At 36.8% G+C, this 13423-nt stretch overlaps 1 protein-coding gene across 3 annotated transcripts in view; it reads right to left on the bottom strand.

Moving 5' to 3' along the window:
* The window catches only part of GALNT1 (polypeptide N-acetylgalactosaminyltransferase 1), an 85998-nt gene that overhangs the window by 25755 nt on the left and 46820 nt on the right, over positions 1-13423 (bottom strand). For all 3 annotated transcript variants that reach the window (XM_021528776.3, XM_021528775.3, XM_021528777.3), the window contains one exon: positions 10838-11012. In XM_021528776.3, the coding sequence (XP_021384451.1) occupies positions 10838-11012 (175 nt within the window). The remainder of the gene's footprint in view (positions 1-10837; positions 11013-13423) is intronic.

Below are 13423 nucleotides of genomic sequence, written 5' to 3'. Positions count from 1 at the left end.
ATGCCCATGATTAGACATTACCCTTCTAAGGAAACCTCATGCTTTATTCTATTAACAAACATTTAAATAAAGAATTATTTTGTCTTTCATTTGAAAACAAATTACCCCAGAAAGGAGTACTACAGAATTTAAAATAAAGCATTAGCTTCAACCAAGTTGTGCAACATTAGAAGCAGAATAAAACCATGAGGGGTATGACACACAGGCAATGAATTAAGGACAATTTGAATTTTAATGAGCCACTAATACATTATGTTCCTTTTGTTGGATCGTGCCTCAAACTGTTTTAAAATTGAGTGCATAACATTAGGAAGGCATACCATCTCCAGTAATTTAATGAAGACTCCAAACAGCAGCTGAGAATGTCTACTCCTCATGGAATGCATCATCCTTTCCTTAATCTACAGCATTCACTGTAGATTATGCAAACTCTCATCTAATGAGACTCCATATATTATTTAGATTGTGGAAACTCCCCAGAAACATCATATAATTCAAATATAAACAGAAACTTGTGTCCTAAAGACACTGAAGAAAACCAGGCCAGATTGTTAAATACAGAGTAATGGTATTGTCTTCCCAAGTCACTGTTACAGGTGATGGAGCCCTGCTTTCCTGGAGATGGCTGAACACTTGCCTGCCCATGGGCAGTGGTGCATGAATTCCTTGCATGTGTAGCTTTTGGTGTCCTGATTAAACTGATTATCTCAACCCATGCATTTTTTTCCCTTCTACCCTTCTGATTCTCTCCCTCAGCCCACTGTGAGCAAGTGGCTGCATGGGGCTTATTTGCCACCTGGGGTCAAACCACAAAAGAAATAGAGTGGAAAATTACATAGAAAATAGAATTAAAATTATGAAAGAGTTTTAATGCCCCATCAAAAATCAGATGTGAGAAAAAAAATTACATTTAGTATCTAGGCTTTTTAAAGCTATTTTAGAAACACACAACTATAAAGATATGACTTTGCTCTGACCTTTGTAAGATGCTCACGCTTACTCTTCACAGAATTTCATCTTTTTGTAATCTTACATCATATATTCAGAATATTGAGTACTGCATTCTGGTCTGGGGCCTTCAACATAAGGAGGGCATGCACTTGTTGAAGCAATTCCAGAGGAAAGCCACAAAGCTGTCTGAGGGCACCTCTCCTATGCAGACAGGCTGAGAGAGCTGGGGTTGTTCAGCCTGGAGAAGAGAAAGCTCTGGAAAGACCTTATAGCACCTTTCAGGACCTAAAGGGGGTATAAATGAACTGGAGAGGGACTTCTTACACGAGTTTGTAATGATGTGATAAGGGAGAATGGCTTTAAACTGAAATAGGGTTAGTTTAGATTAGATAATAGGAATAAATCCTTTACTGTGAGGCTGATGAAACACTGGAACAGGTTGCCCAGGCTGTGGATGACCCTGAGAAATGTTCACAGCCAGGCTGGATGGGGCTTTCAGCAACCAGGTCTAGGAGAAAGTGTCCCTGTCCACAGCAGAGGGGTTGGAACTAGAGGATCTTTAAGGTTCCTTCCAACCCAAACCATACCTTTCCATGATTCTACGATTCTCTGATTCCATGAGAACAGTTTGGCCCAGCTCATTGTAACTACGTAGTTCACATCTCCCCAAGAACACAGGGCAGTGTTAGAAGCTAGAATACTTTATAACTTGAAAACAAATTTAATGGACTAAAAACAAAGAAAGGTGTACAGATCCTAGCATTTATCTGTAACACTGCTAAACAAGAACAGTAACAGCAAAATAAGCACATGTTGTCCCTGACAACCTGTAGCCAGAATCCAAAGTTTTAAGTCTATTACAAAAGCTTTTTAAATGAAAGGCTAAAAGCTACTGCGAGGTTTGTTTTGCTTGTCCATTATTGCGACTCTTTGTGAAGGTATAAGTTGAATCTTTCATAGAAGGTCTGCAGGTTTTACATGGGAAGATATTCAGAGAAAAAACCTGAGAGAATTTTATTTAATGGACTAGGTATAATCACTTGAAAACTACCTGATGCTACTTCAAATGCATCTGAAGAGCCTCTGAATAAACTGCTTTCCTAAATTTGCTTTCAACCCAGAGTACAAACAGTCCACAGGAGATGTTACAAAAATAACCAGAAGAGACAACAAGTAAGGCAATTTTGTCTAAATAAAATTAAGCCATTAAATCTCATAGCATAATTGTTGCTTCAGCACAAACTTGCAGGCAAAGAAGACAACTTTTCATTTTGCACTTTCTAGAACATCACAAGCATACACACTCAATCCTTTTTCACATCTAACAGAACTCTCTTCTCTCCTTCCAGCGAGGGAATAAGGAAACAAATGTACTTCGCCACTGCAAGGGCAGAAGAAATCTACCAGATGATCCTACAAGATGCTTCAATTAAATTCATCAGAAGGTGAAATTCTTCTGATACCCATCTGATCTCCTCAGTGTCTAATTCAGAGATAAAAAAGCTACCCACTCTGGCCACAGCCAGGCATGCAGAGACTCAGGAAACTTGGGACAACACTTGTGCTGTCCTCATGCTGCCTCTCTCCGTTTACTGTTGGGCCTTTGACAAACATTCCAAATAAAACATTAGCAAAACCCTGCAACTGTGCAGCCATCTTACTACAGAATAGCACTTGGCATTTTATCAATATTATAAAATTGCATTCATGGATCAATTTACTTAGATATTATTCCTGAAACCCAAGATTGAGTGCTACATATGTAATGTTGGCAAATCTTGAAAGACATATTTACAGTGTTAGTAGTGATCTCTGCACACCCTTCAAAGGCATACTAAATCATCTCTGAAAGTGAAAAACAAGGATTTACTATTTGGATAGCTCTTAAATACCTTCTCATAGACTAAAGAAATTACATCCCAAACAAAGCTACAAGCAGGGAAGAGGTCTTGTAGAAAATCAGTTATACACTACCATAATGCTCATGCAGTGAGACACAATGAGGAAAACCTCATTACTGAGGCAAAATATGAAATAAATTTTAGGTCATTTTCTAGAAATGTGAGGGCATAATTACAGTCTGCATTAGAAATAAATGCTAAATTTCTAAAGTACTACAGGACAGGTTTCTACCCCTTCTGATGCTGCCAACATGTTGTTCTCCACAGAGGAGAAATGAGACAACAAGATACACATTGGAACTTGTTTTTTAATATGGATTGTTCAGAATAAGGCCACTGATATCTAGCTAATCATGAAAACTAACAGAGTCAGACACTACCTGAGATATGATTTGCTCTACTTCTTTCCAGTTCTATTCCCATATTCCACCAGCCTTTCAAAGGAACAAGCCATGAGCAATAATTTACAATGGCTCAAAAACATTAACAGCAGTAAAACATGTATGCAATCCTTGTTTTCTAGCCCAGTGCACACAGCCCAGAGCACTCTGATAAAGGACAGAGATGGAACACAAGTAAAAGAGTCTCCTGTGCTCTGAGCAGCTCAGTTGGGCAATCCCAGTGGAGCTCAGATTGGTGCTCGTACGTGCAGTATGATAACACAGTGCCAATGCATTTCTGAAAGCTGAACTAGCAACAGACTGGGGAAGGAAGGGAAGCGTGTTTAGTCTTCTTACAAATTTAATACAATCTCTCATCTTGGATACTACAAACAACAGTTATAAATAAAAACTGCAGTTATAAATAAACGGCATCCCAGGACTTAAATTTGACAATGACACATAGGAGTAATCCAAGTCTTGCTGAAAATCAGGTTAGAGCTGAAGTATTGACAAAATACTACACAGCACAGCCTCTGTAATAAATTTGTTTAATATTACTGATGCAGTACAAACAACTCACGTTTCAGTATTAAAATACATTGAGAGTCTCTGGAAAGTAAGCATCAGTATCCTTTGCCTTGAAAACACACATTTATTTTCCTTTGAGGTTACAAAAGTTAATTCCAGATCAATAGAAAACAGAATCAGAAAATCTGAACTCCCCTCATGAAGCCTCAGGTTTAATTACTGATATCTGATGAATATCGCTGCAGCACTATAAAATGTCAGTATTCCATTGCTTATTTGTTCATATGCTTTAAGTTATAGCCTGCAATAAAGTTAATGTTACAGAGCTGAGGCACAGCTATGCCTGACAAGAAACCTCCTCTCTACTTAAATCCAGGTGAAAACAAGTTTTGAAATAAAACTCAGAGTCACCCTGAAGCTGTTGAGACTGACCTAAATTTCCATCAAGGGAGAATACCCTGTAGCAGGATATCAGAGAAAATGTCAAAACACTATATCAAGAACCACCAGGACTCAAGTCACGGGGTGTTTTTCTGGTAAACACTGACTTAGTCTTTCCTGGATCACAGAATCACAGAATGTGCTGAGTTGGAAGGGACCCACAAAGATCATCAACTATATGCAGCAGCTTCATAATATCATTTAACAGGGGGTGCTAATGAATCTGCTTTTTACATAAGTTTTAAGAACGCTCCAAGCTCCTAAATTGAAGACAGTCAAGCTGGATAAAAATCTGATTTTCATATAGAAGCAATACAGTTAAAAAGACTAAAAGCAATTCTTCTGAGAGATAGGATCACTAGCTGTTGAAACACGCCAAACCACATTTCACTACTTAGATTTTGCATACCACCACAGCTTTAACTTGCAACTGAACAAAGAAAAAGCACAGCAGATAAGGTTGCAACAAAACTTCATACTACCTTGAACGTGGTTCTTCTAAGCAAATCAGAACAGTTCATTTTAGCAAGAGATTTTTTTTCTGTAATTCAGAATTCTTTTCTGTAACTCATATCACAACTTCAATTATTCTTTCTGAACAAGTGCCCTGGATGCAGGCAAATCCCTTATCCTTATTTAAACATTTCAATGCAGCCTGCTTAATATCTTCCTTCAATAGTATTACATAATTTACCTGACATCAAGAGTATGAAATTTTCCTTTCTTCTGATCTCAAAGATTTGGATATAAGAAAGGTCGCATTATCTCATGAGTCAAGTAGAAATCTTCTTAAACCCTGAAAACAAAATCCAAAATGGTTCTTAAAACCATTGTGGTTATAGAATTCAAGCAGAATTTCACAAAAATAATAGTAGCTGCAATTGACTATTTTCCTTATCCTGGAAGCGATCACAGAAAAGCATCTCTTGACAGAAAAAAGACCAACTCTGTCCTCAGAGTCTGAAGTTGAACCTAGATCTCTAGACCAATTATTTTCCATACCTGACCTAACAATCTGAATAAATTTCAGGATATGGTAGCTCATCCAAAATAGATGAGCATGAATAAGAAGATTGCAATTAAGAATGAGACTGCCAAGTGTTTGTGCACATATTCATCTGAGTGTGTGTGCATATATATATATATAGCTATATATATATATCTGTGTGTATATAGTGTAACCCCTTCCCACCACCAAAAATAAAAAACCAACAGTTTACAGGAAGTAAGCTGATATTTAATGCTATTTTTTCTGCTCTAAGCTTTCTCTAGGGAAAAGGTTTATAGAGAATGTCTTTCAGCTAACTCACTAAATCAATGTGAACAAGAACAATTCCAAACATTGATTCTGCAACAGGCAGCAGAAGCTATAGGCACCACAAAAGCCAGATGAAAAAGCATTCCTGCTTGAAAGAACGGTGAAGTCTCTAGTACCTCTCATGCTTTCTGGCTTCCATGACATTGCTGCAAGTTACACTGCTGGTGATGAGGTCAGCAGATTTCTTTACAGATGCCAGGTTAATTAACAGTCTGGATTTCTAGCTTGAGTCAAAAGCTCCACTTATGTTGAAAACTTTGCTCTTTTTTTAATTGTTTTTACATTACTATGACCTGAGCTAAATGATTACCTGAAGTTCACAAAGTATATCACAACTTATGGAGCTATTTAAATCCCCGTGGCTTTATGAGGATTTTAATGCTCAGGGTCTAAGAAAGCTTTCCTCCCCACCACGTTCCACATAATCCAGTGCAACTGTGGGCTGCTGCCAAATGCAATAAACCCACCTTTTGCCATTACAGTTTAGTCTCATCCCCTTCTTTCCACCAGATCTGGTAATCAAAAATGTGTGTCTTTCTTCAGTTTATTGAATCAACAAACAATACTTTTTTCTACTTTTTTGGTGTCCATCCAGTCAGTGAACATCCAGGCCACACAATCATCAGATTAGCATCAACAGAAGTGATGAGAAAACTTCTTTCATCTGCAGTCCGCATTTATACCAAATTATATGTAGTATAAAACTATCCCTTAGCTATTCTTTTGAATTAAATAACTAAGTAGGAAGCACACTTTTACAAGCCTCATATAGAAACAAATACCTTGAGTGCTGTCTTTTAAAAAACCTATGACATATTACACTTGAGTCCCAAGACCACACTCTTGCATGTGTGCCTACATTTGTTTTACTATGAATAGTTCTACTCAAGCTATTTTCCTCACATTGAGATTATGTTAATTTTATGGATGTGTTATATTTTGATTCAAGTATAGTATCCTAAAGTATAAAGCAAATAAAATTGCTTTGAGAAGATATAATTCTGAATTCCAGTATATTCTCATGTGCATATGTCATACTTAAAATCAGCATTATATTTTTAAAGCACAAATATGAAAACCAGATTGTTGTAACTGAAAGAAAATATATTTTATCATCTAATTAACAGTGCTGAAATCTAAATTCTATTATTTCTAACCAAAGATATGACAGAATCAGTCAAAATTACTATTTTACTAGATTTCCTCAGAAAGAAGACCAGCATAATTGCCATAAACTCCACAACATACATGTAACATAGAATATTGGCTTTTAACTTGGAAAATTGTCTACTTCCTCCTAATTGTGGAAGTAAGCTTGGCAGCAGGAACTAAGCAGGGTAGTTTGATCCAGAAAAAAACACCTTTAGAATAATAACAATCTGACAACATTAATGTACTAGTTAAACACAAAGATCTCAGAGATATGCACCTTTCTTTTTTCCATGAAGTGGCTGAAGTTGTAATTTGTATGGATTTAAACAAAGCTGACTCAAAATATGTAGGGTCATCTGGCTAAAAACTCTCATTACACCTTAACATGATTTATAGCACTCAAAATACCAGCACGCCTACCTTCCTGAGTACAGACAATTTGAGGAAATTATAGTTAAAAGATCCCAGACTCTATGCAGAACTAACTGAGGTATAATAAGATGCCTGATAACCTTAATTCTGGCAAAATTATACCAACTGGAAAACAGAAAAAGGAAGATCTCTTATGCCAAACTGTATAGAACCTGTAGCCTTGGAAAAAGGTTTGCTGAGGGATCAGCAAGGAGCGTGGATACTCCTGCTTGCTGCAGGTCTGCCTGGGGAAGCCCATCACCATCCAAGAAATATCAACCTGCAACTATGACACCCTGCTAGCACTGCATCACAAGCTCCAGTGGGGACCAGAGCCCACATGAACACAAAATCATTCTGTCGCAGCTATGCCTTCATTCCTTGAAGACTTGATTGCTTGTGCCTGAAAAAAAACAAGTGTTTTAAGCAGCTCTTTTCAAGTGAAATGTGTTTTAAATTCACAACAGGGAAAAAATGTCTACTTAAAAGTTTTATATAGTCCACAAATTGTTATCTAATGAGTTCAGGCTGGAAAGCTCAGCCTTAGAACACAATACTCATTCTTCATTTTGGAAAGCAGCTTCTGAAGTCACCTCCAACTACTGTACTGAGAGCCAAACCCAGTCATACAACATGTGCAAATTTCTTGCCTGCAACCCCTCTACTTTCCAGGCTGAACACCAATCTAAGGCACACAGGGCACAGCTGAACATGCACTTTACTCACTGGTGCCTATTTTATTCATTGCCTCCCTCATCTTCAGCAAAATCAAGGCAAGACTCCAGTGTTCCTGATCATCCATCTTTCGCTCTTTGCTGTCATGTCAAGCCCACAGCTGCATATTTTCCTGGCAACTGTGAATCAACTCCCACTTTGATGATTGATTCACAGGCTAGAATAAGACATGCTTGCAAGAATAATTCTATTAACAACTTAAAATCAATCTGGTATGCACAGCTGCTTCTTCCCCTGCAACAGCTTTCCTCCAGAGGTTGTAGCCTTGTCCATCATATTAGTTTGTTATACTAACATGTCGCAGTCCAGATTCAGGGAAGTATCCAGGCTGAAAAATTTTCTTCTGGTTTAACATTTTCTGTTGAGTAAATCACACTCAGCTGGGATAAAGAGAAGTAGATCAGTGTTCCCAGTTACAGACACAAAGTGACCAGCAATTCAGGCACCTATCAATGATTTCATAGGTGTCTGTGTGCATCAGTAATTTTGTGCCAAATAATAAAAATAGATATAAACCTGAAAATACAACTGGGGCACACTTGGCAGAACAGAGATGCCAGCTTCTGTAGATGTCTTTACTGAGGAGTTCCCTTAGCTGGAGAAGTGCCTAGAAGTTATTAAAGAAGCTCACATTTCTGTTCTTCTAGTAAGGGAACAAAATTTCTTGGCCGAAACAGAAACAGTGTGACCAGAGTGGATCATCTGCAGAGATTAACCTATGAGCACTCCAGGACAAACACACTTGCTTTTGCACAGGTGATAGGGGTTTGGCAGAACTAGAAATTAATTGAAGGATGAAGCAGTCTACTTCACAAACTCCTCTCCAGCTGACACGTCATGCCATTCCCATTAAATACATGTGGCAAATTGGTTCTGGCACTCTTAATTCCACCAGCTTTCCAATGATTAAACGCTAGGCAAAACCTCTGCAGGCTTCTGTACTTCAGAAAAACTGACATGCTGGAGAATTAGAGGACTTGAAATAATCACTTCTTCCCGCCACACCACATTAAAGGAAGCAACCCACAAAACTTGTGAAGAAAATAATTACATGGTTGAACAGCTAAGCGTGCCTTTGAACATATCCTGCTTTTTCAAAATCTTGATTGAAAGTGCTACTGGCAGCTGTGCTGTAGGCATATAAGTGTGGTAAGGAATGATTAAAAATTACCCATTCTCCTTCTCCACAAACTATTTCCATATTACCAGGGACATAGATAGAACAAATTACAACAGAAGTAACACTAATGCAGCAGAGAGTGTTTCTGACTTTGGAGTATTTTGACTAATCAGATAAATAGTTTCATCAGACATACACACAACACCAGAGTACATTTATAGTGTTCACAATTCTGAACATGGTTACAGTGTTCTTGAAGAATAATACTGATCTGCACATACAGATTAAGAAACCCTTGCATTGTAAACACAGTATTGTACTCAAATTTGCCAGAGAAATGTTAAGATTCTCCATGACTTCTTAATTACCATGACCTTATAAAGTACACATTGAAAAGATGACAAATGGTAGAGATTTTTGGGAAGCGTTTTTCTCTCAAAAACTACTAAAAACGCATACACACATAAATGTTAAAATTTTGGCAGGAATTTACAAGAAAAGAAAAATCCAACTCTCTCCTGAGACTATACCTAAAATTACATACAAAGATTCCACTTTCACACACCAAGTATATAGAAAAAAATGGAAAAGAGAAGAAAATGCAACATTACAAAACTTATAGAACATGTCTCACTGTGAAACACAATAACTGCAGAGTTGGGAAAGATAAAAATTTCTATTTAGCTAAACTGGATTTTGAAATAGCAATTTCAATTGCCTGCAAATTTGAGTGATGCCTAGGTCATAATTTTCTAATAGTTTATAACAATTTCTTTTTCCATTTTTGTCCAATTCAAAGCCTAGACCTCTCAAAGGTTAAGATAAAGTCAACATTTTAGAGCGTCAAATGTACATTTCATATTTGAAAATTGATTTTAAACCTACATTATTTCAATCTTGTGAAATAATATTTTGAAAAATACACCTCCATTATTAAGAACACCAGCAATGCATCAACAACACCAGCCCTACCAGGAACTCCAGAATCACTTTCATCACAACAGATGAAACACAGATCACTACAAACCAGTTTTTATCACACATTAAAAATGAAAAGCAGTAAGAGCTTCATCTCACTCTGCTAATATTATCTTCTAAGGTAGGAGATGAAAACAAATTCGTTCAGGAGCTAGGCCTTGTGTATACAGCAGCAAAGCAGAGCTTCTAAAGAAATTATTCTTGCAAGATGATGTAGATAATTAGGAAAATTTTGTTTCTTCAGTTTTATTCAATCTGAATGCCTCTTTCATAAAGATGAGGGGTTGAGGTGGGGGGAGTCATCATCTATCCTGTCATAGTCCCAGAAGAGTAGAGCAATCTTATTTTTTGTTAAAACAAGACTACATTTTTTTTTAAATTACTTATGATTCAAATAGCTCTGAAAGGATCAATATTCTAGAGGCAAGATCAAAAACAAACCAGATGGATATTAGGAAACATTATAATGAAATCTAAATGAGGCTTTGCACATTTCATTAGGTAAGAAAATTTTTGAAGTATTTCTCTCATCACCCAATCTCCTTTATTTTATATAATGCAGAATTTTAGTCTGCCTCATTACAAGCAATGCATGAATTTTTCAAATAAGTGATTTTTTCTTGAAATGCCAATGCTTAAGTTAACTTTCCTTCAGCCAAATTAATTTCTATTCCCTGAACAGGCTTCATACTTGTAATCAGATTTAAAGTTGAATACAACGAATAAAACTAGTTTCTGCTGGTCCATCTTATATACAGATTTTTTTTCTATTTTACTAATAAGTATCTTACATACAGAAATTCTCCAACTGTTTGCTGGAACAGTAATACTTTAGAGACCTGTACTGTTGTTTTGGATTAGTCTTTGCACATTCTTCATTTAAAGAGAGTACAGTTTTAATACAACATAAAGTACTTACCCTTCTAACCTGACATCAGGTAAAGATCTGTTGAGTGCAATCATTTCACTTGCCATTAAATTAAATTGATTTATTTTAAACATTTCTTTCATTTTCTCTTGCTCCTCTTTTGGAATGACCACAGGCTTCCCCATCTCTCCAGGTCCTTCATGTGGTTTTTGTACAGGTTCTGGAACTTTGAAAAAACAAAATGTTACTAACACCTTTTAAGCTTGTTTTTGTTAGTCTATACATTAATCTATACTCTAGGAGTGCTCACATTTAGAACAGTCCTAAACCCACCAGGTTTTGAAAGTGAAAACCAATCTTCACATTTGGGAGTTTAACAGAAATAGTTAAATGCTTTTCTTACACATCACAATTCAAGTAAAAAAACAATAAGGATTTATTTCTATCCACTATTACATCATAATTGACTTTACGAAGTTCCTGTAAAGGAAAATTCAACTTTTCCAGGAAAGCCTGCATGTGCAAGAAAAATCTGGGATATAAATGAGGGGAGACCTCACAGACCCTTGCAGTCTGCAACTTCTGGAGGGGAAGGGGACGGGCAGGCACTGTTCTCATCTTTGTGGTGATCAGTGACAGGACCCCAGGGAATGGCCTGAAGCTGAGTCAGGGGAGGTTTAGGTTGGATATTGGAAAAGGTTCTTCACCCAGAGGGTGTTTGGGCACTGGAACAGGATCCCCAGGGAAATGGCATCAGAATCAGCCTGACAGTGTTCAAGAAATCTTTGAACAACACTGACAAGCACATGGTGAGACTCTTGGGGAGTCCTGGGCAGGGCCAGGAGAGAGACTCAATTACCCTGACGGGGCACTTCCAACTCAGCTTATTCTGTGACTGTGATAAATGATGTTCCAGAACACTAAAGGTTTCATTAACGTGTAGCTTTACATATATTTCCACATTTTTATTGTCAGAATGACATTGACAGCAACAGTTTAGAAACAATTTCTCTTGTTTGTACTAATGTTGCTTTTGTGCAACAAAATTATATTTTGAAGGTTAATATTAGTAAGAAAACATTATCAAAACAGTAACACTACATGTCTTAAACCCAAAGAAATTTAAATATCAAATATCTGATCAAACTGAAGAGGAAGAATGGGAAAAAAGGAATTCAGACTCTTTAATTACTTATGGTTTTAAACCAAATATGTAAAAAAATCAGAACAGTTTTTAAAAAGTTACACTTCTCTTTACAAGTGCCATTCACTTTTATCCTGAACAGAAATGCTCAAATACTAAATTTAAACTATATTACTGCTTTACAAATTCAGCAAGACTTTAATTTTAAAAATAGCAATTTAAGATCTAAACAGAGGAACAGAAACTATTTTAAAATAAAGACACCAAATCCCCAAGAAACAAGCTAAGCTTCAAATTATCTTTAATTTCCATCTAGGATAGCACAGTGCAATTAAACCTTAGGCAGAGAGTAAACGAGAGTAAACAGCCACATAAAGAATAAAAAGAAAATTAAAAAAAAAAGGCCTGAGCCTTCCATCTTTGCTGAAACACTAAGACTTAAATATATATTACAATAAATGATGCTTTTTGCATCATTTACAGGTTTTGCATCATTTTACAGTTAGCACCAGTTAGTGCTAACTGGCAACAAGCACAACGTGCTCCTTGAGAAACTTCCACTTTCAAGTACCTGAAGCGATTGCACTAGTTGGATTCACACAGGAGCATTTAGCAGAGAAAATCCTCCCATCCTCCTCCCATCACAGGGTGTTTTCTTTTAACCAACCTCTCCTTGATGGCCTGTTGAGCCATAAAACCCCAGAAGCTGCCAGCCAGTCATTCATCCACTGAAAATGGATGGAGTAAGTGTGTTGGAGCAAATCCTGAACAGATGGGCCGAGGTGCTTGTTCCAGCCACGGGCTAAGCTGAGCCAGCAGCTTGCTTTGCATCTTTTGCCTCTTCAGAAGGTGCGGCTGGAACCTGCATCAGAACTTGCTGACTTGCAATTGCATAACCTTTTAAACTAGAATTTGTGCCTTCCAGGGGGTAATTAACTTGAAATTATGGTATACAAAAAAGTAATTATTTGGGCTTAATTTTATACATTCAGCGTGGTATTATTATCTGGGCTATCACAGCAATTTTTCTTAAGTGTATAGCAATGACTACATAGGTTCACTTAGACAGAAAATTATTTAACAATGGGTGTTCCACGTACCTAAAACAATTAAAAAACTCTATCAGATATCGCTGTATGCAGCATGTTTTTCAGAGTACTGAAGAGTATCTTATCCTACCAAATGACCTATTTAGAAGAAAAAAATAATTTCACTTTTCATTTACACTTCCAGTTCTTTCTTAACTTTCACTAAGCCAGTTAAACTGAATAGCTAAATCAGCCAAAAGCTCATCTCTCACATTTGCAGATCCTCCTCTTAAGATGAGAGTTTAGCACATGACATGTGCTTAAGATGAGAGTTTAGTTTAGTGACTTGGATACTGGTGTACAAATTCCACAGATTCATCAGTTGAATTTTGAAATTTCATTAGTAATTATATACTGCTCAATTACACATTTTACCTCAGTTCTCCTTGCAGAAAATTCCAGCAA

The sequence above is a fragment of the Lonchura striata genome, chromosome 1 (genome assembly GCF_046129695.1).
Source record: "Lonchura striata isolate bLonStr1 chromosome 1, bLonStr1.mat, whole genome shotgun sequence".
In the NCBI taxonomy this organism is placed as follows: Eukaryota; Metazoa; Chordata; class Aves; order Passeriformes; family Estrildidae; genus Lonchura; species Lonchura striata.
Note: the sequence above shows the minus strand (reverse complement) of the source record. Positions and strands in the feature narration are given on the sequence as shown.